A 25116-nucleotide genomic window follows, 5' to 3' on the forward strand; every position below is an offset into this window, starting at 1 on the left:
CGCCTGGTAATCAGAAACCATTTATGCCTTGAGCAAGCAGTTGGCCGGCGGATTAAATAATCAAATTCTGCAAAAAACTATTATTTTTATGGAAAATGTGCATTTAGTTTATGGCTATCAACGAAGACATGGAACGATTAGATTATAGTCCGCATGATCGTTGCGATTACAAAAATAAGTACATATATATTTGACGCCCTTCAGCCCTGTAACAAGCCAGTTCTTTGTCCCAGAAAATGACCAAGATTTCCCCATTTTTTCAGCCCATTAAAAAAACGCTGGATAACTTTGGTAGGATCTTTAGAAATAAAACAGTTGGCATGACAATTTATGATTAAAAATTAATGTAAATGTATGTTGTGATCGTCAGACAAACAAAATAATCCTCATGCTCATCAGTTCCTGCGCCCCACATACTTAAATCGAATAAGTAAAAGCAGGATACAAAAAAAAATAAAAACGTGGTTTTGACTTAAGGCTACGCTTCCCCGGGAAAAGCGGCTTCTCCACTAACACTGGCTCATCTTGTGCGCTATAAACTGCACAAAATCGCTGCGGTAAAGAATCTGCGGGTCCTCCTCGGTGGCATGCTCGTCCACTTGCCGCAGGTCCGTCCACTTCCAGAGCAGGCGACCGCAGTAGCTGTAGCGGAACGAGGCGAAGATCTCGAGGGCCTTCTTGCTGGGTATCTGGTCCTTGTAGTACGACTCCTTGTTCTTCACGTTGAAGTAGTACAGCTGGTTGCGGGAGCGCGAGTGCGCCGACACGTAGTTGGAGGTAAGCTCGCGGAAGAGCAGCAGCCCGCCGGGCACAAAAAACTTGCTGTCGTCGTCGAGGGCATAGCCGAAGCGCTTCGAGTTGTCCTTCAGCACGTAGCGGCGCATCTCGGCGAAGAACACATCCAGGTCGCTCAGCGGGAAGAAGGGCTTGCTGCGCAGCGCCCCGAAGGTGCGCTCCTTGCGGTGAGGCTTGTTCAGGCTGCGTGCGTACTTGTCGCACATGCTGACCCGGTCGCGGAACGACCGCCGCCGGATATCGATGCCGCCCAGGCAGATCCCGTCGATGATGTGCAAGGCTGCCACCCGCTGGATGGTGCGTCCCTCGCCGTAGAACTCGTACACGATCTGGCCAAAGAAGATGGAGCGCGGCTGCACCTCGAAGGGCGTCTCGACGAGCTCCCACTTCTTGTGCTCGGTGTAGCGCAGGAGATTGCCGCGCGAGCGGCACAGGAACAGGGTGCAGGCGTTGAGGTTGGTCTCCTCGCGTCCAACGGGCACAAAATACCAATCAGAGACATTCTGCACTTCGCTGTCCAGCGTCGCCACGCCGCATAGCTCGGCCGGCGCCCGGTTCATCCAGGTGCGTTCCTTTGCCCAGTCGGCCAGCAACTCTTCAAGCAAACGCTCCGTCGGCTTGATTTCGGGCGCCTGGCGCAGCTTGTCGGGCAGGCTCCAGCGCTTGAGGCACTCCTGGCGCACCTCCGACTGGCGGGTCTCCTTCAGCTCGGGATTCTGGGCGAAGGCGGCGATCTTCTGGAGGCCCACAATCTGCTTCTTGCCAATGGCATTGTTCGAATCGATGATGTAGCGCAGGAAGTCCTCGTCCTCGGCCAATTCGCTGGCATTGAAGATCTCCTGGACGTCGCTGCCCTCGTCCTCCTCCTCGTTGAGCATGCGATTGATCGCATTTAGGTAGCCGGTTATGGCCGCCGTCTCCGCCTCTGAGCGCTTGTACTTGCAGACCAAGTAGCGCTCCGAATTGGCCGGCCTGCTGCTGTTCGGCTTGATGATGGCGATCTGGTGGAAGCACTTGTACATCAGATAGACCAGGCCCACGCTGAACGGCGTGAAGAGGTCAAACACCTTGCACACGAAGCTGCCGTTCTCGCGCAGTATCTTCAGGGCGGTGAGAAACTGGCAGAGGTACAGCTGCTTGGAGAGAATCTCCTGGATGTTCTCCTGCCCCTCCACCGAGAAGCCACCGTCGGCCATGGCGAAGTGAACGCCCTGCGGGGTATGGCGACGGATGTACTCGTTCAACGAGTCCTGATTGGACTCGTCGAATATGTTGCCGTCCTCCTTGATGCCGTAGAAGGCATCGAAAGACTCGGGCGAGGCGGCAAAGAACTTTTCCAGCTTGAAGTCGTTGGCGCCGCGCAGGGTGAAGCCGAAGCCCTTGGCCTCCCAGGACTTGCGGAACAGCACGTACTCGGAGAAGCCGCCAGGACCTGTGGCGAAGGTGAAAACGAAATGTAAGTAATAAATCAAACTCAATCAAGTTACTAAAATTAATTAAAAAGTTAAAAAAAAGAGTTGAATTTACGAATAAACCCAAAGCTCGGCTCAAATTGTGTAAACGCATGGACAAAAGGGGACACCAAGCCGAGACCTTGTTTACTTTTCTGCGCGCCGTTGAAAGTAAACAAGAGCTTGGCTCGGGAAGCGTGATAAGGGGTACAATTACGAGCGACTTCCTCTCCTCTAGCGGAAATGAGACTCAGCACAATCAGAGACTTGGTACTTGTACTTCACCTGCACACATATCCGTAAAGTAGAGCAGCTCGTCGGCGGCCACCAGCGAGCGACCGTCGGTGTCGCGGGGATTGGTGAACATGTAGTCGCACATGGAGTCTATGTTGGCCATCTTCACGGCGGCGCGATTCAGGAAGATGGAGCTGCGTATGGTCTCGAACGGATTGCAGCGCGACCGCGCCCGCCTCTTTTCGCTGTCGTTGAGATCATCGAAGACCGTCTTGGCATCGAGGATGTGGCTCAGGATTGTGGGATCGCAGTAGAGGGTCTCGCCGTTCAGCGTACGCTTCTTGGGGCCGAGCACAACGTGGCCCTGCAACTGTTCCGCGGTGTAGGCCAGGGCACCGCCGCCCAGGTTGGTCAGCCACAGCACTGGCTCCGGTATGTCCAGCTCCTCGCGATTCGGATCCCACTGGCCGCCGGCCAAAGATGTGATGGCGTCCAGCTTGAGGCCAAAGCCGCGACGTCCGTCCTGCTGCACGGCAATGATCGGCTCCAGGCGACCCTGGTTGCTCTTGCCCAGGCCCTTGTCGTTCTCGTAGCCCATCTTCTTCATCATCTCCATGGCCTTGTTCGAGTAGCTCTTCGACCACTCCCGCTTGATCTTCTTGGGCGTGGGCTCCGAGTTCTCATCGTCGGAGGGTTCTTCCGCCATCTTGCCTGCCTGCTCCTCCTCCTCCTCCGTGTCCGGGTTTGTTCTGGTGGCACTCAGCTTGCTGGCCTGGTGGGGAGCGCTGGGCAACAGCGCTATCTGTTTATGGGGTTAATTTTGTTTATGATTTTTGGTATATGCACCTCGCGTGCGACCGTTCGACAAATGCCGAAAAATACCAAGGCTTGCGTTGGCGCATGGCAAGGGCATAAAATACCGACTTTTGCGATATATACCGCAAAAGGTAATCGATAAATACCAGAAATATTTAGCGAAATAATTTAAAATTTAAAAGTTTTAAAAGAAGCAAATAGGAAAATTGTTATAAAAAAAAAGTCTGGTTTCTGTTCAATCCTTGTGTATAATTCATTCATTCACTTTACCCGAAATTCTATTAGAAAACGGTGCACTTATTAAATAACTATTAATTTCCGATTAAATATTTTCAAACACAAAAAAAAAAGTAAAGAAAAACCTTGAATGGGAGAATATGCAATGATGCCAGGAACTCCAAAGATGCCAGGAACTCCAATGATGCCAGGCCCTTCCCCTACATCTTCTCATACGTCTCGCTGTAAGGACAGGTGAGGCAGGTGTGCGTGTAAGTGTCCTCCTCCTCGTTGTAGGTGTCCGGGCCAAATTCGTGCTCGTGGATGGCATGCGTCTTTTTGGTGTACACGCTGCTGCGCACCTCCATGCGCAGCTGCTTCATCTGCTTGTTGTACTTCCGGGCCTTGCCCACCTCGCGCTTCTCCTCCCGGCCCTCGTGCTGGCGCAGCAGCTCCTCCTCGCTGCCCCACACCTCGAGGGCCCGCTTGAGGACCTGCAGGTGCAGGTACAGCTTCATCTCGCCCCAGCGCACGTTGTGCGGATTCTTGCGGCTGATGTAGCGCAGCGGCGGCTCGCGCTTGTCGAAGTCACAGTCCTTCAGCAAGTACTCCGCCTTGGCCTCCGTGCGGGTGATGAGGGCGTGGCGCTCCTCGTTGTCCCGACACTTGTCGCACACGGAATGCCCGAAGTTGCTGAACAAGTAGGACTCGGCGAACTGGTCACCACACTCGGCACACTCCTCGTACTGCACCGGTATGGCAATGGCGTCGTCTACGATAATGTTTCCACCGTTCCCGGGGGGCAGCTTCTCCCCCGATGCTGATGCACCCGGCAGGACAGGCTGCTCCAGCAGAAAGCCACCGCCGCTGTCGATGTACTTGGTGCCCTGCACCTTTATCACGGCGTTCTGTCCCTTGCCCAGCATAGCTTCCGGATGGGCGCCATTGTTTTGGTTGCTGCACAGTGGTTAGTGTTCTGATCAGGGCAGTTATAGTGGAAAACAGGCACTTACCTGGCCAGCTCCTTGTAGGGATGCGCCACCAGCTTGGCTTCCCTCAACCTTTGTGCCTTGGCCTGATTCCTTTCGATTCGCGCCTTCTGCGCATTGGTCAGCTTCGAGCTGCTGGGAGCCGGCGGAGCAGCTGCGTCTGCCACCTCCTGGGACATTTTGTGAATTTCGCAAGTTCTTTAAATTTGTTAAAAAGCGCGCAAGCTTAAATTCCAAATTTGTAAACGATTTCTTCCTCTTATTCGACCAGTGTGACCAAGGAATGTCTATGCAATTTGCCGTACGGCTCTGTTTATACCGCCACTTGTTTTAAATACTAAAATTTATATAATATAAATATAAATAACTACTTTGTTTTAAGTTGGTTGGTAAATTATTCCGTTATATTTTTAATATTTTTATAAATTAGACAGTATTTAATAATAATTAATATACCAAGCTTGGCCATTCCTGGAACACCTCTGGTCACACCCTTGTTTTGGCCGCAAAACATGCAAAATAAACACTTGAAACTGCTGCTGCGCTGCCTCCTGGCTCTGCCCCTCATCCTTCTTGTGGACTACTGCGGCCTGCTGACCCACCTGCACGAGCTGGACTTTGAGCGTCACTTTCACTACCCGCTGCAGGATGACCAGGCCGCCGCCACCTCGGGCGTGGGCGAGTACTCCTATTTGCGGTTGCCCGCATTCACGTCAGAGGTGCAAGTGGGGCAAGAGCCGCCCCGCCTGACGCTGCTGATAAAGAGCGCCGTGAGAAATGTACGGCGACGCGAGGCCATCCGGCGTACATGGGGCTACGAGGGCCGCTTCTCGGACGTTCACCTGCGACGCGTCTTTGTGCTAGGCAGCGCCGGCGAGAGCGAGAAGGACGTGGCCTGGGAGTCGCGCGAACACGGCGACATCCTGCAGGCAAACTTTGTGGACGCGTACTTCAACAACACGCTGAAAACGATGCTGGGCATGCGCTGGGCCACCGAGCAGTTCAACCGCAGCGACTTCTATCTGTTCGTGGACGACGACTACTACGTTTCGGCCAAGAATGTGCTGCGGTTTCTGGGCCGAGGCCGGCAGAGCCACCAGCCGGACATGCTCTTTGCGGGCCATGTATTCCAGACATCGCCGCTAAGGCACAAGTTCAGCAAGTGGTATGTCTCTCTGGCGGAGTATCCCTTCGATCGCTGGCCCCCCTACATCACTGCCGGCGCCTTTATGCTCTCCCGACAGGCCCTGCTCCGCCTGTACGCCACCAGTGTCCACACGCCACTCTTTCGCTTCGACGACGTTTACTTGGGTATTGTGGCGCTAAAGGCGGGCATTCCGCTGCAGCACTGCGAGGACTTTCGCTTCTACCGGCCCAAATACAAGGGTCCGGACAGCTACAGTGCGGTGATAGCCTCGCACGAGTTTGCCGACTCGGCCGAAATGGAGCGGGTGTGGAACGAGTGCCGGTCGGCTAACTACGCATAGCAGGGGAGATCGAGATCAAGACCTAGAGTGTACATATAGAAGAGTCATGTCCCGCCTTATGAACGAAATAATTGTAGATAACTTGAACAACTTCTTTAGCTTAAGACATGTTTTTAACGCCATTTTGATGTATTTCACACAATAAATAAACAAAAAACTTCAAGTTGATAAGGGTTTTCTTAAAGGGTTTTATGATTTTATTTAGTGAAGGAGTCACTTCCGAACCCATAAAGCATATATATTGTTGATCAGCATAAACAGGAGAATCTTTCTAGCCATCTTGTAAAGAAAACAAAAATTTTTAATTTTTTTCAAAATTTTATAAGGGGTTACATCATTAAAATTCTCAAAAATTGAACAAAATTTTGATCTCCTAAATTTTTAAATTTAGTTTGCAGATTAATAAACCTATTAAAAACCAACCCAGAAGCGTTTCCCGAATTGAAATTTATGAATTTTTGGCCGAGTTATGATATTTTTTTGGTTTAGCTTGTCCCAAAAATTATTATATAAAATTATGAATTTTCAATGTTTTAAAAATTATATAAAATTACTGATTAATATTTAAATTTATTTTCTGGGAAGTTATCGATAGTACTATCAAATGTTGCCGCTATCGATAGTGAGCGCGTATTGTGTAAAATTCAAGTTTAGTTGCTAAATTTAAATATTAATCCATAATTTTAGATGCTAATATTTGGGAAAAACCAAATGTTTCCCGAAATAAAACAATTTTCTTTTGATTTAAAAATCATAGCTGGTTTTTTTATAATTATTTATTTGTAGGCTTTCTTGTTGTTGTTTCGTTTAAGGACTACAAAATACGCTATACGGTAAAATGGTATATCGCTTGCAGAGTTAGCTAAATTAAATGTTATTGTAACCAACACAGAAATCCCTTGCTTTTTAATTTTAATTTATAGTTTTTTGTTGTTTTGTTTTTGTTTTCTTTATCCTGAAATACATACCATACATACATATACACACGGATATACATACATATACATTATTATAATCAAAGTCACGTCAATGTTTAAAAAAAATATATAAAATATATATGTGTGTGGGAATTAAAACATTTCCGAAGCATCGAAAATTGTGCAGCTTCCTGCTCTTCTCAGACCACAAAAATACCCTAAGAACCTTTGACTTGGAAATATGGATTACACATAGAGAAAATGGGGGGGGGGACAAAAAAAAAACGTAACGTAATATAGCCTGGAGCAGAGTTGGCAGAGGTTGTACTAGTTGTTGTCGCCTCCTGGCCCTCCTCCTGCTGCTGTCGTCGTCGTTGAAGTAGTAAGTATAAGTAGTTTTGTTTTTGTTTTGTGTAAAGCAATTTTACAACGTTTATCCGTTCAACTCTCCCTCTCTCGTTCTTAGTTGCGTGTCGCATTGCCCGCATATATCTCCTCGATTTTTTTCCTGCGTTTCGTCAGCAGCGGATTGTTCGACTTGTCCAGAGCCTTGATTTGCATCTGAAAAAGGTGGAAAAAGCATAAGCATTACTTGAATTAAATACAAATTATTTAAATAACATTTCAAACAACATATATATATATTTATACGATAAAGAAAAGATTTATTATTATTTATATATATACACTACTGGCCGAAATAATAAGTACATGCGTATGTGGTTTGTTTCAAGTCCTATAAAATTGGTTTGATAAACTTAAGGAAAAAACCCACTTAATTTTTAGTTTCCGTTCTTATTCCAGATAATAAAAATAACTGCCTAAAGGATTTTACATTTAAAATTTAGAGACAGGGGTCAATTTTATCAAAAAGCATGAAAATGGGTTGGCCAAAATAATAAGTACACCCATTCTTCTAAGCCTAGAACTCGGAACGTATTAGATATTTTGCACTTCTTTTTTCTTATAAGTAAACTTAGATTAGTATCCAATAAAACCACATTCGTTTTAGGTAACTTTCGCTATTTTTTTTGGCATTCTAGCAGGAAGTCTGTCGCAAGTCAGTACTAGAAGCTGAGACCAGGTTTCTTTAGCAAATCTTCACAAATCTTCAACATTTTAAATTGTTTTGGTTACAATTCGACGTTTTAAGTTTCCCCACAATGTTTAGTTTAGGTTTATGACAGGAGACTGACTTGACCATCTCATAACAGTTACCTCTCTCTTGCCAAAAAAGACCTGTTTGGTCATCCAAGGCCATTTCCGGCGAAATTGACATTTAAATTTGAGCTCGAACAGTTTGTCGTAGACTGCATGAGACAGGATTACAAGGACGTATACCCTAAAAGGTTCTATTACTTCAAGGAAAATTTTTTCAGATGAAGCAAAAGCTTTGCAACATTTTTTTGGTATGGTCTGAACCGGAGGTGGAAACAAAATACTTTGGGGCAATGAAACAAAAATATTTCTTTTTGAAAACGATTTTAGACGGCTTGTACGTCAAACCAAAGTCAAAAAATTGAGCTTTGAAACGCGAAAAAAAAAGTTAAGCCCGGAGACAGATGCATAAAGGTCAGGGGCTGTTTTTCCTGGCATGGCGTTGTGCAAATACATCTCATAAATGGTATTACGACCGAATTCGAAAATAAAACTTTTTTAACTGGCATCTTCTAACCATATGCCTTGGGAAACATGCCCTCCGATAGATTTTTCAACGAGATAACGATCCAAAGTAAACCTTAAAAGTCATCATGGCCTGGTTTAGGGACAAAAAAGTAACCGTCATGGGTTAGAAAAGTCAGTTTCCGAACTCATACCTAATCAAAAATGTATGGGGAAACTTAAAACGTCGTATTGTAACCAATACATTTAAAAATTTTGAAGATTTGTGAAGATTTGCTGAAGAAACATGGTCTGAGTTTCTATTAGTGACTTGCAACAGACTTCTTGCTAGAATGCCAAAAATAATAGCGAAAGTTACCTAAAACGAATGTGGTTTTATTGGATACTAATCTAAGTTTACTTATAAGAAAAAAACAGTGCAAAATATCTAATACGTTCCGAGTTCTAGGCTTAGAAGAATGGGTGTACTTATTATTTTGGCCAACCCATTTTCATGCTTTTTGGATAAAATTGACCCCTGTCTCTAAATTTGAAATGTAAAATCCTTTAGGCAGTTATTTTTATTATCTGGAATAAGTACGGAAACTAAAAATAAAGTGGGTTTTTTTCTTAAGTTTATCAAACAAATTTTATAGGACTTGAAACAAACCACATACGCATGTACTTATTATTTCGGCCAGTAGTGTATATTTATACGATATAAAAAAGATTTATTATGCCCTTGTAGTAGCGAAAAGTAGCGAAAGAGTCATTTCCGACCCTATAAACCATATATATTCTTGATCAGCGTAAACAGGGGAATCTTTCTAGCAATGTCAGAAAGAAATTTTTTTTTTTAAATTTTTTTCACAATTTTATAAGGGGTACCATCATTAAAATTCTCAAAAATCATAAAAAAAATTTAATTTTAAATGCAGTATGCAGATTTTTTAAGCTACAAAAAACCAGCATAGAAAAGCCTTCCAAAGTGAATTTGAGGCACTTTTGACTGAGCTATGATATTTTGAAACTTTGAGTTTTACACAAAATTATCATAAAAAAAATATTTTAAAATTCAAATATTTGGGTTTTCTTGAAGGGTTTTATTATTTTATTTAGTGAAGGAGTCATTTGCGACCATATAAACCATATATATTCTTGATCAGCATAAACAGGAGAATCTTTCCAGTAATGTCCGGAAGAAATTTTTTTTTTTTAATTTTTTTCAAAATTCTATAAGGGGTACCATCATTAAAATTCTCAAAAATTGTAAAAAATTAAAATTTTAAATGTAGTATGCAGATTTTTAGACATAGAAAAAACTAGCATAGAAAAGCTATCCAAAGTGAATTTGAGGCTCTTTTGACTGAGTTATGATCGATTTTTGATGGGATGATGACAGATCCTATGGCAAAATGCAAGGGTATACAAATTTCGGCTTTCCTAAGCAGTTTTTTTTTCTTGTTTTTGTCCATATATTCCATATATATTCTGTATACTTTTTCTCTTAAGAAATGTATCTAACCACATCCCCAATTCAGAGTTAGTTTTCACAATTGTAGAAAGAAAAGCATACAGTTGAAGCTGCTAATTTCCCAAGTAAATATTATTTTAAACCTTTGCTTTCAGACTTTTTGTTAAAAACAAATGATGTAACTTGATTTTAAACTATATATTAGGACAAGAAAGCTAACATTGGGTATGGTTTGTAAAGCTATTGACTCACCTGATCGTAGTCCACGCGCATGGTGGCCAACGAGCGCGTCATCTCCTCTTGCACCTCCGGCCAGGTCTCCTCGCCCTCCTTCAGCATCCGGCCCGTGCAGAGCGGCGTCTGGGGAACGGCATTGTACTGGGCAATCCACTTGTTGCGTATAACATCCTGGATGCGCAACCGCTTGCTGGGATCCACATTCAGCATGCCCTTGATCAGGTCCTTGGCCGCCTGGCTGACGTTCGTCCATTCGGGATCAGGGAAGTCGTACTGGCCGGTACGTATGCGCTTCTTCATCCCCGGCGAAATGGCCATGCCGTTGTTGCTATAGAACGGCGGAAAGCCGCACATAATGATGTACATGACCACGCCCAGGGACCAAATGTCGCAGCTCTTGTCGTACTTCTCCGGACCGAGGACCTCGGGAGCTGTGAAAGAAACCAAACCGAAATTAAGGAAAGTCTACAAATTATGTGCTATTTTTGTGTTTAAATCATAGAAAACTCTGCTCCCGATGCAGAGGCATCCCCAAAGGTCACTCACCCACATAGTAGGGCGTGTAGCAGGGCGTCTGCAGCGTGTCATTGGTGAATGTCTCCTTGGCAAAGCCAAAGTCCGTCAGCTTAAGAATCGCATTGGGTTGGGAAGTGGTGTACAGCAAGTTCTCCGGCTTGAGATCGCGATGCGCAATATCCCGACTGTGCAGATAGTCTATTGCCTCGCAGATCTCGTGCATTATTTGGGCCGCCTCACGCTCCGTAAACGCACCGTCCGCCTTGTCCTGAATGCGCTGGAACAGTTCACCGCCCTCCATGCACTCCATGACGACCAGCAGGCACTTGCGCCCACTGTACGTATTCTCGTACACATCGATGATGTTGACAATGTGCCGGCAGCCGCTCACGCGCCAGTGGAGATCGACCTCGCGGCGGGCCTTCTCGTTGTCCAGTAAAACCTTGAGGGCATAGTTTTGTTTGGTGCGACGGTGGCTGCACTGCACCACCTTGCCATTGATGCCCAGGCCCAGCACCGTGTCCGAGATCTCGTAGTCGTCCACCAAAGGAGTGGTCTTCGGTTGCCGTTGGTTCTGCAGCGAAAGCATTTTGGTAGTTTGAATGCTTGAGGGGATCTCTAACTGAAAGGAAAAAATGTTAACGTGGTAAGATTCATATTTTATATATTTATATGTATAAATTTATATGATTATTTATATTTTTTGTAATATTTGCTATTATATTTGTATCTTTTTATTATTTTATTTAATTTTATAAAGCTTACAGTTGCAATTAAACTAATTGCCAACTTTGTTAAGCTATTTAAGCCACACTGTAAATTTAATTATAGCAAATATCTGGTTAATTTAAGGCCACAAATTGTTACTTTTTATTGATAATACCGTTAAGGATATTGTTGATTTAGTTAGTGTAACAAACACTAATTTAAATCAATAGTTTGAGCCGTGAAACATATTGTATCTGACGCCTTTTCTAATAAAAAGGTTAACTAATTTAAGCTGTACGACGGTTTAATATAGTAATTGCAGTAAAATTATTTAATGCCCCTAAATTTACCCTTTTTTTTAAATATTTTTTTACATAAAAACCCCAATGACATCAGACTTCAGAGTTTTAAGCCCGCACCCACGCTTAAATAAGCTTTTTTTCTGCCATAAATCATTTGCTGTGGCAGTGAAAAAAGCAGGAAAATATAAATAAAGGTGGAAACCAGATAAAGAACGGAAAAAGCCACAGCGGAAGTTGAATAAGCACGGAGAAACAATACAAAAACCTTGTGATAAATAAAAATTAAAATTAAAGATACATTTATGAAACAAAAATCTGCTAAATAAAGACTATAAAATGCTGTTAATTCAGTGTAAAAACCCTAAGCAAAAAATAGTAATATTCCCTAAAATTTGATAACAATCAAGTTCTTTGGTTTTGGCAAGTGTAGTCTATATAACCCTCTATAACTGTAAGCTTTATCTACAAAATATATGCAGATCCAAAACCACGGGCCACCGATCGATCTCGCAATCGATTTAAATTGCATGCAAATTGCCTTACAGGCAGAAAAGCGGTCGCTGCATACGGCCATGTTTTCCGGCAAAAAAAAAAAAGAAAACACCAGGAGATTACACAATTCTCTTTTTACGGGGAAAACAGGCTGGCAGGAAAGCAAAGAACGGTGGTAATTGCATATGTTCGACTTGAGGCTCTATCGGTTATCGCTAATATCGATAGCCGCCTAGGAGAAGGGCGAGGGCGGCGACAGCGGGGTGGGCGGGCAATGTTCGCTATGCTGTGTGCGTTAGTGTGCGTGTGCACTGGTGAAATTACTGCTCCGCTTCCCCCCGCCCAATTGTTTTTGTTTATTTCGAGCACATTACGCATTGCCGAAAAAAAAAACGTTTTCTCCTGTAAAATCTGTTAATTAACTCGAGTTTTACTGTCCGCCTAGCCCACATACACAAGCACACACGGCGACCCGCGCATTTATACACATACACATTCACAAATGCAAACAATGCGTCATGTTTTCTCACTGTTAACTAGTATTTTCTACTTTTTCGGTCTCCACTGTACCCGTCGCCGCCGCCGTACGTGAGGAAGGTTTTTTTTTTTATCTTGTTATCGCTGGCCGTAACTTTTCGATCGCTGGCCCAGATTTTTCTTGCCGCTGCCCTGCCCTTTGCATCGCCCCCGGGCGCTTTTCGCATTATCACCTGCTGTTCAGCTGATCGGTATTTACCTTCGGTTATTTGTTTTAGCGTGCTATTAACGAACGAAAAAAAAAGAACAACAACCCGAACCGAAATTTATAGTTATTTACGCTGGGACAGAGCTGGAAGTAGAATCGATTGCGCACTCGATGCATCGATACCAACGGGTTTTCAGGACTATCGGATTCAGTGGCATGCCCCATGCGAACTACTAGTTCCGAGCTATCGATATTTATCCGTTTTATTTTAAACTAAAAGAAGCTTAAAACGCAGTGATTTAAACATTTTATTTTAAAATTTTTAATTTAAAAAATCTTGAAGAAAATATCTCATAATTTTACTAAATTTGTAATTCGTAAACCCTCCCAATAATTTAAAAAATAAAAAGTCCCATTTGTACTTGTACGCGTAGTGTCATTTATTATTCAATATCCATGATCAATAGTGGTGCACAGGTGTATCGTATCTATCATCAACATTGGGTAGGCTTGTGATCGGGGGGACAGGATCGGGGAATGGATGGGACATATGGGGTGAAATTGCAAATAACAATTTGCCAACAGAGGCCTCGTGCCTCAGGAGAGCTCCTCTTGGGCTTGGCTTGGAGTGGGCGGCTTAAATAACGGTACCAGCTAAAGGCTACGACTAAGACAATAGTTAACATTTCACGTACATCCAACTCAGTGCTAAATATGTGTGTGTGTATGTAAATATGTATTAGGGAGGCAAGGAAAATTCAGAATCAAAAAATTGGTAAAATATAGAATTAAGCTTTAAAATATCAATCGATAGGTAATTATTTTGTTCAAATATTAAAAAAATAGAATCAAAGAATGATTTTGAAGTTATTTGATTTATCTGCTCGCTTGAATTGTTGCGATAATCAATATCGATATCGATATCCCGCCCTCCCTAATACATACGCCACAGATTCGTTAGTGATGCGTTTCCTCTGGGGTTTTCTCTGCTCTATCATTGATGATCCATTTATCGATTATCGTTTATCATTTGTTTAACTTTAGAATGGCGCTTTGTTGTTGTTGCATTGGCTATCAATGTACAAAAACAGTGTGTGAGAGAAAATTCGCTTAGAAAAATACATTTGGTTTGTGTTTGTGTCTCTCCTGCTTGGATTTCCTTCTGCTCTGTTCGCTAGCCCTAATTTTAGTCTAATGGCAGATATCGAGATTCACCGTGTGTAAAGTGTGTGAGTGTGTGTAGGGGCTCCTCTCCCGCTAATAGTTGAACTTTAAATTCCTGCATTCGTTTTCAATCATCTCCTGGATGTCCCTTTGTCCGTAGTTCCTCCTGGCGCTCCTCCTTCTCTCTCGTTTCTCTTTTAGCTATAGTTTTGTAAACTGAAGGTACATTTTTTGTATCAATTTCACGTTCCTCCTCTGCCTCTCTCGAGGACCTGCTCTCTCTCCTCGTCTAGAGGAAGCTGTCGCAACTGTTCTCCGCCTCGCTGTTGGAGCAATCCATGGCTGGCAGGGAAACGCCGCGGCGATAGACCCACTGCCGCTGTTGCTGGTGCGCCGGCTCACAGCTTGCACTTGAGCTGATGATGCTCCCGCTGCCACTGCTCCCGCTTCCGCTCCCGCTGCTCCCATTGACAACGCTGCCACTTATGTGACTACCACGACGCCGGGATGTGGACGAACTATCGAGCGTAGCAATGGCATTGAGGCGCGGAAAGTACTTGTACATCTCCAGCAGGCTGCCCAGCTTGATGTGTGGCCTGTACTCCACATCCTCCAGCGACTGGGCGGCCGAATTGCTGCTGCTGCTCAGCGGCGTCCAGAAGGTGAGCCCCAGCTGGGCCAGGTGACCGCCCTGCCAAGTGGATTTATAGTTAGCTTGGCCTCCAACAGAGTAAAGCCATATCGAGTGACACTTACCTTGATGTCCGTCTCCAGTTTGTCGCCAATCATGGCGCACTGATGCGGCTTGACGTTGAGGAAATTGCAGGCGGCATAGAAGATCTCCGGATGGGGCTTCTCCCAGGGCAGGTCGGAGGACACCAGAACGCAGTCAAAGTAGCCGCGCACATGCAGCTTGGCCACCTTCTCCCACTGGGCATTCGAGGGCCCGTTGGTGATGAGGGCCAGGGCGTAGCCCGCCTGGCGCATGCGCACCAGCAGCTGGACATAGTCGGCCGGAACGGCCAGATAACGATAGCGCAGGCGCAGCCACTGCGGATATATCTGCTCGGCGAGGTGCTTGTGTCGCGGTGGCAGCGATTCGCGCCACAGATGCGTCCGCCAGGAGTCCAGCGAGGTCTGCGAGTTATCCGGACACCGGCGGAAGGCCTTGAGGAAGTTTTGCGTGGAGAGGCTGGCGTCATCCTTGCTGAACTGGTACTGCGTCTCCAGAACGTCGCCGAGCTGCAATCGGAGATCAGACAGAGGGGGCGAGAACGTAATCAGCGGTTGTGCAATGTCAGGTGAGATTGCCCAAGCAGTTGCAATGCTTTATCAGGGCTCTGATCGGCCCATAACCGCCGATAATTAGCATATATAACATATATAATGCAATGTAATGGAATGTGTAACAGATCAAAGGTGTCAACTACGAAAAGTTTGCTGTAGCTTCGAATCAAGGCTAAAAATATCAGGTTATTGATATGATTTTTGGGTAGAATCCAAGTTAAAAAGTCCAATAACTAATTTAAAAGTGTTCTAATTTTAAAGCCAACTTTAGCAGCCAAAGTTGGTACATATATCCTGGCAGGTTGCAATTGGGCCAAAAGCCAAATCTTAAATAATTCATAACTCTGTCGAAAAAGCCTCAAATTCACTTTGGAAAGCTTTTCTATGCTAGTTTTTTGTAGCTTAAAAAATCTGCATACTACATTTAAAATTTTAATTTTTTACAATTTTTGAGAAAAAAAATTAAAAAAAAATTTTCTCCGAACATTGCCAGAAAGACTCCCCTGTTTATGCTGATCAAGAATATTTATGATTTATAGGGTCGGAAATGACTCCTTCACTGCGTTTTAAGCTTTTTACTAAAATAATAATACCCTGCGGGCTACGTAAGATCTTATGGCTGCGGATATACTATATAATGTTAGATAGAACGACCTGTAAATGCCACATTGAGCTGAAATCCATTTCGAGGCCCCTTACCCGTACATTTCCGCTAATTTACTTGATTTCTTCCCCCATATCTTGATCAGTTTATGTAGATACAGAGCCAAGTGCAAGCCGCAAGAATGTGTCTCAAGCTTATCATAAATTTCGGTGATCTCTCTTTCTCCGATAACAATGAAGCCAACTGAATAAAGAAACCGACTAACCGACAGTCGGGGAATGACAATATTTGTGTCTAAACATAGCACTATCTGGGCTTCAAATTCGATAACGAAGTCAAGTGATTAAATTGCCAGCGATTAAACTATATAAAAAGTTAAAGAACTCACACCAGATACAGGGGAAAAGTCGAGAACGAATGTTTCAATTAAAAGTGAGAAACATTATTTAAAAATGGCAATAAATCAATTCCCTTATTAACTTTTCCCAGCCCCCTGATGATAATCCGAATCCCTAGCTTATGTTAATTAACATTTGTGAACTGAAAATCAAGTTTGGTTATTGTTGCTATGCTATTAATAGACATGTTGCATTTAATTTTATTTATTTATTTTATATATATTCATTACTTTTCGCTCTTGGCAGCGAAACGGGAGTCAATGTCCGATAGGAATTGAAGTAAAAATAATAATAAGAAACGAGGAAGATAATATCATTTTCTCTTGTTTTAATTTATTATATTTTTTTTTATTATTATTTTTCTATTAATTTTTTTTTTATTATTATTTTTATTTCAAAACTCATGATACAAACGCCTTTCAAAAAAAAAAAAAACCGCTAATAAACCGATTTATTTATAAGCCTGTGAAATCATACATTTATTTTAAGGGCTGATGATAACAAACGACTTTCCCAAGTGCATTTTAAACGATAAATTAAGGCTATATACTATAGCATATATAATCTGCAAAGTAAATAAAGTATTTTTGGAGGCCTCGAAAGCTGGAGGAGACTTTGCAAAGTGCATGTCTTGCGTGCCGATGAAAAAATACAAAAAAATGACTTTGGTTTTGGGCGCGTGCTATCAGCTGGGAACCCAGTGGCACGGACGGACGGACAGGGCGCGGGAGGAGTGACGTACGGGATTTTTCGACTACGTAACAGCGGCAGCGGGCTGCAGTGGAAAATTTTCTAGCTGCCTGCTGCGCACTTTCACCCCCGAATTCGGGGATACCCGCGGAGAGCGGCGAGCGGAGAGCGCTGAACGTAGAGCGTGGCGTGCGTGGAGAGTGGACAGTGGAAAGCGTGGACTCTTAACTCACCTTGCGGATGGCCTTCAGGTCGCCGGCCCGCGTCGGGATCAGCGTATTGTCCAGGTCAAAGTAGAAGGCAGAGATCTTTGCACATGTCGCCTCGAAATGTGTGGTCTGCTTGGCGGAACTGGAACTGAATTTGCTAGCTGCCATCGGGGCCTCGGGCCAATAGGAGGCAAATGGTGGGCAGGGAGGCGCGCGCGGCGGGAAAGCGAAAGGAAATGTGAACGGGAAGTGGGGAGGAAGTCAACGACGACGACGAAGTGCAACAAAGGTGCAGTTTCGAAATTGGCGCCAAGGCACAACGACAACTTGTTCTGCAACTAAAAACAAAAACTGTCCGCTCGCGTCGGCGGAGTTCAAAAGTGAAGCTAACGGAACGACTAAGGGAACAGGTGAATAGTAATGGCCATGGCGAGCACACAGAGGTGCAAGTTGTGTCGATTCTGCGCATATCGATAGGCAATCATCGGAGCAGCGGACAGTGTGCGAGTGAGAGAGCTGGATAGGGTTGCCATAGTTTACGTGCTTCTAACGACTCGCCAATGTGTTAGAGCGAGCTAACTATAGTAGCGTAGATGGCGCTAAGAAGGTTCTGCCGCTGTAACCAGTATTTCTCGCAAAATTTTTGATAAAACATATACATTTTAATTCTGCATGTTGCTTACAAAAGTAAAAGCGCCTAGATACAGCGCTCTGTTCTTCAAATAATAGTTATTTCTACCGTTTTTCAGCACTGGCCTATCGATAGTTCCGGGCGATAGGTTTTCGCAAAAGAGTGGCATCCCCGCTGTTTGGTCTCGAAATTTGTAAAAATTGAGTTTTTCGTATTGTTTCGGTTTTGTTCTCGTTTAAAAGAATGGACAAGAAGGAATCAGGAGTGGAGGCTTTTGCACCAGGTACGTGGACAACGAATACCCGAAAACCGCACTTGGAAAACGCATTTTTTGCCCATAGAAACCATACAGAAAATGGACGAGGATGCTGCCGCCGCGGCGGCCGTTGATTCTGATGTGTTGGCCGCCAGCAAGATGTTGATTCCAGTCACAAAGACGCCGGAGGATAACAAGGAAGTCCTTGGAATGCACGAGGACGAGCTCATCTCGCAGGAGACGCTGCGCGCCTCACCCATCCAGTGGCCGGAGCGATGTGAGTGTAGAAAACGTGACCACTTTTTGCAATTTGGCGCCATGTTTAACGTTCTTTCTCGTTTCAAGTCCCCGGAATGGAGGAGTTCCTTACCATGAGCGACACGCCCATCTACACACCCACCATGGATCGTAGCAACAATCTGACCGCCGAGGACATAGCCCACATGAATCGTGAGTAGAATCCTTCTCCTTGCCTTGGGAATCATTTTAATTACCTCTTATATTTCACTCAGAGCTCTCCCAGCTGGAGCCCGATCAGCTGGTGGAGAAGATCAAGTCGCTGCAAGACGAGATCTACCAGCTGGGACTGCGCGAGGCCAAGGAGATGACTCGCGGCAAGCTGCTGGGCATCTTTGACCGCGACCAGCTGCCCAAGCGGCAGCCGTAGGATGACCATGATCTCGTCCCTAGAGACTTAGCTGTAGTTATAGTGTATATATGTATGTAACGGCGCGAGTGTAGAGTAAAAGAGAGCAAACAAGGACCAAAACGAGTGACAGAACCAGTAACTAACGTTTATTTTGTCCATTAAAGCATTTTGCGGGTCCTACAGATACACATGCGAGGAGGAGGAGGAGTCGTGATGGCGGCGGCGGAAAGGCACAGTCGTCTGATGGGCGATTCTCTCTAACGCAACAAGAAACTCTGTGGATATATATCTTCTATCTGGCCTACTCCTGCCACTGCATCCCGAATCGCTGCTCAAAGGTGATCCTGTTGTACACCCCTGCATCGGCCAGCTGCATGGGATCGGTGTAGTAGGCGAATCGCCGTATGTCCAGCATTGCCACATCAAACATCTGCTTCCAGCTGGTCAAATCCGTGACGCTCATGTGGATCGGCAGCTGGGGATCTGGTATATCGATGGCCGCCTGCAGCCGGTCAAAGGCCTCGGCTATGGGTCCCACCGATAGATTCACCCAGTATTCGGCCGGAAATCGCTTGTTCTCACAGAACGGCGCCCCCTTGCGCATGATGAAGACCAGCATGAGGATCTCGTAACGCTCGGAGCTCTCGTAGAAGCGCTTGGTGCGGGTCTTCTCCACGAAATCGATGAGCAGGATCAGCGGTGTGTAGTTCTGCAAGTGCATAAGCAGCTCCCTGTCCGTCCACAAGTAGCGTCCACCAGCGCCACCTCCTCCGCCTCCACCCTTCATGCTGAGCATGCTCATGTGGCCAGGGAGTTGCTGGTGGTGCTGCTGCTGTTGCTGGAGTTGCTGCTGCTGTTGCTGTTGCTGAAGTTGCTGCTGCTGCTGCTGCTGTTGGTGCTGCTGCTGGTGATGTTGAATGCCTGCTGCGGCTGCTGGTGCTCCGCTGCTCGTTGCCACCTGGCTGGGCATGGCGACCACAAGGCCCGTCTGTCGCTGGCAACCAATCTCCTCGACCATGTGCTGTCCTCTGCTGCAATGACGACGAAATGCAATTAAGGCAAGTGACCCCCCAGTAGTCAGTAGCCGTAACTAGGCCAAGGTCGGCTCGGGTAGGTGGTGGGTGGTGGTTGGGTTACTTGTTGCAATGCAATCAACTTACGGCGGAAATTAGATGGGCAACGAGCGGGGGAACCTGGAGCGGGAGCTGGGAAGCGTGACAGGCGGCGGCTCTTGGGGCTAAAGCTATGGCTACACCTTCAAGCTATTGGCTTGTCAGCTTCTGAGCGTTCCCAGCAGCTGCTGCTGCTGCGAGGACCGTGTGTGTCCTGGACGATTGTTGCCACGCGAGTGCGAGTCGCAGCAGCAGCAACATCAGCAGCAGCTCGTCGCCATTCGGGCTGCTTACGGGCGTTACTCGGCTTGCTCGGGAGACGGACTCGGCTCCCAGTTTGGCAATGAACTTATTGGATGCGGCGCGCTCTGGCCAACGCTTGTCGTCAGATTGGCTTGGCTTGGCAACAAGAAAAACCTGGCAAGTTGGCCAACGGAAAAACCTATTTATAAAAAATATAAAGTAGCCCAAAAATAATTTATAAAAGTATAATTTAAAGAAAAGGCCTCTTAATTATAAAATAAAAAAGTACAAAAGGGATAATTATTAATATTAAAAAAAAATCTTTTTGTTATTACTTAAAATATAAATATAAATAAAACAATAATTAAATTTAAAAAAAAACCTCTTAAAAAAGGATTTGAAATTCCCGATCGAATTTAAAGGGTTCCTCAAAACAATAATAAATAATTAAACAATAAAAATAATTAAATAAATATTACACATTAATAACAGATGAGGGTATAATTACAAAATAAAATAATAAAAAAATAAGAAAAATTATTAAAATAAAAAATAATAATTAATAAAATTAAATTAAATAATATAAAAAATTAAATTAATTATAGAGTGAATAATTACAAAATGAAATACTACAAAAAGGAAAATTATTAAAATAAAAAATAATAATTAATAATAAATTAAATGAAATAAAAAATTAAATAAATTATAATTACACAATTGAAAGTATAATTATAAAATAAAAATTAAATGAATTGTGTTAATCCGTAAATGAAGTCCCAAATACAATAATTGCGAAATAAAAAACAAATTGTTATCTTTTAACATCAAAAACATGTATTTTTTCCTTAAATAAAACATTCTTATAAATTTTTTAGCACAAAATGAATGTTCGGCTTACAAAAAAAATCAATATACTTAGCCTATGGCCTTAGGAATATTACTTTTTTGTATATTTAAAAAGAAAAACAGTACATAGAAAATAAAAATATATAGGAATAGACTTAGCAGGGCTCTAACTTGGCCAAATGGCGATCGAAGCCGGCCTTGTGCTCGTTCTTGAGAAAGCGCCGCATCCCAAGGAACAGATAGCGCAGCTGTGGACCCCCAAGCACCTCCAGGAGCACCCGCATCAGCCGCTCGAAGCTCTCGTCGCTGCCGTTCTTGTATTCAAGCAGAGCCTTGCCAAAGTCCCGGAACTGATCCTGGCTAACGCGACTGCGCACCTCCCGCAAAAACACCGCTCTATCCTCGGGTGCCACCTTCACTGGAGAACTAAGAGGCGGCTTGGGCTCTGACTTGACCTTGATGTTCTCCACCAGCTTGTAGCGCTTCTTCGAAGCCTGGGAAGTACTGCCCTCCGTCTCCGGTTGCGTGGGTGAGCTACGTTCTCGCTTGTGGATCTTCACCAGGCCACTTTTGCCGCTGCTGCTGCTGCCCTCCGAGCAGCAATTGAAGTCAATACTCTGGCCAGGGCAAAACATAAATAAAAGACAAATAAACCAACACCCAACACTCACCGAGACATTCGAGTCGAGGCGGCTCATAAAGTCCATGGCATTAGGTATGGCTGCTCCCGATGTCCCCAACTTATGCCCAACTGCCTGGGCATAGTCGTCGGGTGTCCATGTCTTGATGGAATTGGCCATCTCCACTTTCCTGCAAGAAAGACAAACCCCAAGTAACCCAAGTTAGCATGTAGTTCTCCCTTTTTTCCCCCGAAATACACACATTGCCGTCTCGTTGGCCGCCTTAAAGGAGAAACTGGAGCCCGGCTCTCGCTTGATCTTGGGAATAATGGCCGAAAGGGGCGCCTCCTCTTCCGGCTTGCAAACCGTCTGCAAAGGCGGCTCCGACTCCCGTTCATCTGGCTGCTTCATCTGGGTTTTTGGAGGGGAAAAGGAAAAGCTAAAGAGGAAGGAAAATAAAAGGATATCCCCCATACTCACTGTGGCCTCGGCATTCCTAAAGAACTGACGCAGCTCACGGACAATGGGACCAAAGGGCGAACACTGCGGCCGATCGCCCAGGTGACCACGAATCCACTTGGACAGCTGCTGCACCTGAGAGGCGTCTTTGAAGCGGGAATCGCACAGCAAAATGGCCCCATAGTCGTTCCGATGACGGATCACTCTCCCAATGGCCTGGTTGACGGCCCGAGTGGCATCCAGATTATACCACTCCTGCCCGCTCAAGAGCTGGTTTTCTCGCGTCCGATTCGCCTCCAGGTAGCGTCGCTTCAGTATCACCTTGGGGTCCTTTAGCGGCGGAAAGGGCAGCCCTGTGATGATGACCGCCCGTCCGTTGCGGTCGGCAAAGTCCAGACCCTCGGACACCTTGCCGCGACAAACGGCCATGAAGACGGCGCCCTTGGAGTCGCGTATGGCCTGATAGAACTCCTCCATGGTGCTAGTGAACTGATCTTTGCCCCGCGGCTCCAGAAAGATGGGTTTCTTGGCCGCGATGTCCGCCCACAGGCCACTCGCCTGCCACGAGTCCACGCACTTGTTGAGCATGGGGTACGAGGGGAAGAAGACCAGCAGGCCGTCGGGCACGATGCGGGACACATTCAAAATGGTCTGGCCCAGGGAGCTGATGTACTTGGGATTGTCCCTGGAAATAGACACCGGATTTGGATTTGTCAAGCGAAGAAGGGACTCTGGAAACCTACCGATTTGTGTAGTTTGATATGAGCTGCTGGCGATCGGGACCGGTGCCTATGATCTTTACATACACCTGAGACTGATCCACTATGTGCGGATTCTCGAGATGCTGCGCCACCGGAATCGCCAGCTCGGCTATCAGCGGCTTGAGCGGCGCCAGTGTGCCGCTGGTGAGGATCACGCTGCGCACTTGGGTATTGAGCAGCTGCTCCATGCCGAAGCCAGGATTGAAGCACCAGAAATTGACAATCTTGGCCTGCTTGGCAGTGCTGGTGGTGGTCAGTGTGCCTTTGCTGAGCCAGCCCCCCGGCTGTGGTTTGTTTCCGGGCTTGCCCTGCTGCTTGGTCTCCTCTAGCTGGACATGAACCTTGAAGCTGGCGTACACCTTGCTCATTACATCCTCCTTGTTGGCAAAGACAATGGTCAGGAGGTCGCTGAGCAGGCTGAAGGTGCCGCCCTTCCTGATGCTCATCTGCTGCGAGGCCACCATCAGATACTGCACGAGCTTGTCCAGCAGCGACACAATGGTGGCCACATTGCCGTAGCTGAACTGGGGAAGGGAGCTGGTAAGAGGAGGGGAAGGAGGAACAAGGAGACGCTGCCACTCACATTCGCCTTGCCCAGCAGCTCGTACATCATGGTGGCTGGGTAGGTGGTGCCTTCGGCTATGTTGTCCACCACCACGGCATCGATGGCCTTCTCCAGCTCCAGCAGCATCTCCTTGAGCAGCGTCAGATCGTCCAGCGTGAAGTCCTTGGGCTCATCGCCGCCCATATCCTGCGACTCGCCACTGGTGAAGATTTTCATGACGTGCGTGATGTCCTCAATGGCCATGGCCACGTCCGAGGAGCGGATCTGTACAGAGGCGGACTCCTCGCAGATCTTCTCGATGTTGTGGGCCTCGTCGAGGATGACAATCGTGTTGCCCAGCTCGATCTTGTTGGCCTTTCGCGCCTTGGGATCCAGCAGGTAGTTATACGGCATAAAGGTGATGTCCGCCTGGGCCACCAGCTCCTTGGAGGCGAAGTACGGACACATCTTGAGGCGCTGACCGACCTTCACCAGATCCTCAATGTCCATGATGCTCGGACCGCGAAAGTCCGGATGATCCTTCTTAGACTCGACGCGCAGCTGGAACGTGCAGGTCTTGGAGTGGACCCTCAGCTTGCACATGTTCGTCTTGTTTGAGTTGCCCTGCTCGCGCATCACATCCGGATGGATGCACAACTGGTCGCGGGAGCCCAGCACGACGGACCGCATGTTGGCGTACGCCGTCCGCTTCAGCTCCCGCATCGCCTGCGTCAGTTGAGAGTGCGTTCGTGAGGCGTAGATCACCTTTGGCACGCCCCAATTGTTAATCTTGCCCACGGTCCTCGCCAGATCCGAGAGCTCAACGCCTGCTCCTGCTCCCGCGTCACCCTTATCCAGCTTGAGCATCTGCTGCTGGTGCTCGGATTGCCGGGTGCGGATCCAGGCCAGGGAGGAGCAGAGCAGGCTCAGCGTCTTGCCGGTGCCAGTGGGCGACTCGAGCACGCCGTTGGTGCCGTCGCGCAGGCACTGGATCACCTTCTCCATATACGCCCGCTGCACCGGGTACGGCTCGAAGGGGAAGTGCACCGGGATGCCGGCGATTAAGCTCTCCGGCATTTTGTGTCCGTCCGTGCTATATTTACAAAAACCACTTTCCTTGTCGTAGTTGCCTTTTTTTGTTTGCGCGCCAAGGCAGGTCTGAACATGCCGATAATCAGCTGTTTCGCCAGTTCTGTTGCGGTTTTAGTGCTAAAATAGCTGTTTCTGGTGGGAAAATATTGGATATTTAATAATTACGGAGAAAACATGGAGTAGTTGCTAGATGTGCGCTTATTTTATGGTTTACGCACTTAGCGTGGCGCATAACAAATCATTTATATCGACTCTTTAAATAATACGGTTGACCTAATATGTAATAATTCCGTCGACAGTTTCGGCCAGAAGATACAAAATTTGAGAATTGTGCATGCCTAGAGCGGCTTGCAGTTAAATAACCGATCATATACATATTTTTAACAGTCTAAATTTGTGGTTTATAAGGGTTTTCAACAATATCCGCTTGGCAATTAAAGTGGCAATAAAATAGGTAAGGCCGCAGCACTAGCCGAGGGCGAAAATCGATTCCTAGGTTTGAGCCACTGCTCAAACATGTCAAAGACACCAACCGTCTTTGTTTTTCTTTCCAGTTTCCGCATTAAATTGGCATTCTTCTGTTACAGTTTACTACAGTTTAATTGTTGTAGTAATAATTGATCAATTAAT

At 45.8% G+C, this 25116-nt stretch overlaps 8 protein-coding genes across 10 annotated transcripts; 2 read left to right on the forward strand and 6 right to left on the reverse strand.

Moving 5' to 3' along the window:
• Positions 1–283: 283 nt before the first annotated feature.
• Positions 284–3354, reverse strand: Cmtr1 (Cap methyltransferase 1). Its single transcript, XM_017179860.3, has 2 exons — positions 2532–3354; positions 284–2227 (listed from the first exon to the last, which is right to left on the reverse strand). The coding sequence occupies exons 1-2, from the start codon at positions 3184–3186 to the stop codon at positions 510–512; spliced, it is 2373 nt and encodes a 790-aa protein (XP_017035349.1). The 5' UTR covers positions 3187–3354; the 3' UTR covers positions 284–509.
• A 176-nt stretch (positions 3355–3530) lies between these two features.
• On the reverse strand, positions 3531–4789 carry Xpac (DNA repair protein complementing XP-A cells homolog Xpac). The gene is made up of 2 exons (XM_017179861.3): positions 4526–4789; positions 3531–4469 (listed from the first exon to the last, which is right to left on the reverse strand). The coding sequence occupies exons 1-2, from the start codon at positions 4678–4680 to the stop codon at positions 3734–3736; spliced, it is 891 nt and encodes a 296-aa protein (XP_017035350.1). The 5' UTR covers positions 4681–4789; the 3' UTR covers positions 3531–3733.
• A 181-nt stretch (positions 4790–4970) lies between these two features.
• Positions 4971–6151, forward strand: brn (beta-1,3-galactosyltransferase brn). The gene has a single exon (XM_017179708.2). The coding sequence runs from the start codon at positions 5014–5016 to the stop codon at positions 5986–5988; it is 975 nt and encodes a 324-aa protein (XP_017035197.1). The 5' UTR covers positions 4971–5013; the 3' UTR covers positions 5989–6151.
• Positions 6152–6746: 595 nt separating this feature from the next.
• On the reverse strand, positions 6747–13111 carry MAPk-Ak2 (MAP kinase-activated protein kinase 2). Its single transcript, XM_017179881.3, has 4 exons — positions 12973–13111; positions 10765–11356; positions 10234–10649; positions 6747–7466 (listed from the first exon to the last, which is right to left on the reverse strand). Exons 2-4 carry the CDS (start codon positions 11321–11323, stop codon positions 7368–7370), a joined length of 1074 nt encoding a protein of 357 aa, XP_017035370.1. The 5' UTR covers positions 11324–11356; positions 12973–13111; the 3' UTR covers positions 6747–7367.
• A 225-nt stretch (positions 13112–13336) lies between these two features.
• Positions 13337–17713, reverse strand: LOC108083865 (N-acylneuraminate-9-phosphatase). The gene is made up of 3 exons (XM_017179852.2): positions 17298–17713; positions 14842–15327; positions 13337–14776 (listed from the first exon to the last, which is right to left on the reverse strand). Exons 1-3 carry the CDS (start codon positions 17439–17441, stop codon positions 14375–14377), a joined length of 1032 nt encoding a protein of 343 aa, XP_017035341.1. The 5' UTR covers positions 17442–17713; the 3' UTR covers positions 13337–14374.
• Positions 17714–18030: 317 nt separating this feature from the next.
• Positions 18031–18948, forward strand: lin-52 (DREAM core complex component lin-52). The gene is made up of 4 exons (XM_017179856.2): positions 18031–18187; positions 18246–18437; positions 18506–18610; positions 18673–18948. Exons 1-4 carry the CDS (start codon positions 18148–18150, stop codon positions 18825–18827), a joined length of 492 nt encoding a protein of 163 aa, XP_017035345.1. The 5' UTR covers positions 18031–18147; the 3' UTR covers positions 18828–18948.
• Positions 18936–20343, reverse strand: LOC108083866 (uncharacterized). Of its 3 annotated transcripts, none has more exons than XM_070288136.1 (2): positions 20065–20343; positions 18936–19840 (listed from the first exon to the last, which is right to left on the reverse strand). In XM_070288136.1, exon 2 carries the CDS (start codon positions 19825–19827, stop codon positions 19111–19113), a length of 717 nt encoding a protein of 238 aa, XP_070144237.1. In that variant the 5' UTR covers positions 19828–19840; positions 20065–20343; the 3' UTR covers positions 18936–19110. The 3 variants fall into 3 exon arrangements, with proteins under 3 accessions (XP_070144237.1, XP_017035343.1, XP_017035342.1); XM_017179854.2 differs by having other exon boundaries at positions 18936–19837; positions 19970–20343; XM_017179853.2 differs by having other exon boundaries at positions 19970–20342.
• A 744-nt stretch (positions 20344–21087) lies between these two features.
• On the reverse strand, positions 21088–24563 carry Rtel1 (Regulator of telomere elongation helicase 1). The gene is made up of 6 exons (XM_017179883.3): positions 23434–24563; positions 22833–23374; positions 22111–22774; positions 21893–22041; positions 21682–21820; positions 21088–21627 (listed from the first exon to the last, which is right to left on the reverse strand). The coding sequence occupies exons 1-6, from the start codon at positions 24469–24471 to the stop codon at positions 21166–21168; spliced, it is 2994 nt and encodes a 997-aa protein (XP_017035372.1). The 5' UTR covers positions 24472–24563; the 3' UTR covers positions 21088–21165.
• Between the last annotated feature and the right edge of the window lie 553 nt (positions 24564–25116).

This window comes from Drosophila kikkawai, chromosome X (genome assembly GCF_030179895.1).
Source record: "Drosophila kikkawai strain 14028-0561.14 chromosome X, DkikHiC1v2, whole genome shotgun sequence".
In the NCBI taxonomy this organism is placed as follows: Eukaryota; Metazoa; Arthropoda; class Insecta; order Diptera; family Drosophilidae; genus Drosophila; species Drosophila kikkawai.

Coding starts and splice junctions, on each gene's coding strand:
- Cmtr1 (XM_017179860.3), bottom strand. CDS start 3,186: ATGGCGGAAGAACCCTCCGACGATGAGAACTCGGAGCCCACGCCCAAG. Junction 2,228..2,531: donor CTTTACGGATATGTGTGCAG/GTGAAGTACAAG, acceptor CCTTCGCCACAG/GTCCTGGCGGCTTCTCCGAG.
- Xpac (XM_017179861.3), bottom strand. CDS start 4,680: ATGTCCCAGGAGGTGGCAGACGCAGCTGCTCCGCCGGCTCCCAGCAGC. Junction 4,470..4,525: donor CCCTACAAGGAGCTGGCCAG/GTAAGTGCCTGT, acceptor ACCACTGTGCAG/CAACCAAAACAATGGCGCCC.
- brn (XM_017179708.2), top strand. CDS start 5,014: ATGCAAAATAAACACTTGAAACTGCTGCTGCGCTGCCTCCTGGCTCTG.
- MAPk-Ak2 (XM_017179881.3), bottom strand. CDS start 11,323: ATGCTTTCGCTGCAGAACCAACGGCAACCGAAGACCACTCCTTTGGTG. Junction 10,650..10,764: donor CTACACGCCCTACTATGTGG/GTGAGTGACCTT, acceptor TTTCTTTCACAG/CTCCCGAGGTCCTCGGTCCG. Junction 7,467..10,233: donor TGCGCGTGGACTACGATCAG/GTGAGTCAATAG, acceptor CACCTTTTTCAG/ATGCAAATCAAGGCTCTGGA.
- LOC108083865 (XM_017179852.2), bottom strand. CDS start 17,441: ATGGCAGCTAGCAAATTCAGTTCCAGTTCCGCCAAGCAGACCACACAT. Junction 15,328..17,297: donor ACCTGAAGGCCATCCGCAAG/GTGAGTTAAGAG, acceptor CTCCGATTGCAG/CTCGGCGACGTTCTGGAGAC. Junction 14,777..14,841: donor AACTGGAGACGGACATCAAG/GTAAGTGTCACT, acceptor TCCACTTGGCAG/GGCGGTCACCTGGCCCAGCT.
- lin-52 (XM_017179856.2), top strand. CDS start 18,148: ATGGACAAGAAGGAATCAGGAGTGGAGGCTTTTGCACCAG. Junction 18,438..18,505: donor CATCCAGTGGCCGGAGCGAT/GTGAGTGTAGAA, acceptor TCTCGTTTCAAG/TCCCCGGAATGGAGGAGTTC. Junction 18,611..18,672: donor GGACATAGCCCACATGAATC/GTGAGTAGAATC, acceptor TATTTCACTCAG/AGCTCTCCCAGCTGGAGCCC.
- LOC108083866 (XM_070288136.1), bottom strand. CDS start 19,827: ATGGTCGAGGAGATTGGTTGCCAGCGACAGACGGGCCTTGTGGTCGCC.
- Rtel1 (XM_017179883.3), bottom strand. CDS start 24,471: ATGCCGGAGAGCTTAATCGCCGGCATCCCGGTGCACTTCCCCTTCGAG. Junction 22,775..22,832: donor ATATCAAACTACACAAATCG/GTAGGTTTCCAG, acceptor GTCTATTTCCAG/GGACAATCCCAAGTACATCA. Junction 21,821..21,892: donor GCGGCCAACGAGACGGCAAT/GTGTGTATTTCG, acceptor TCTTTCTTGCAG/GAAAGTGGAGATGGCCAATT.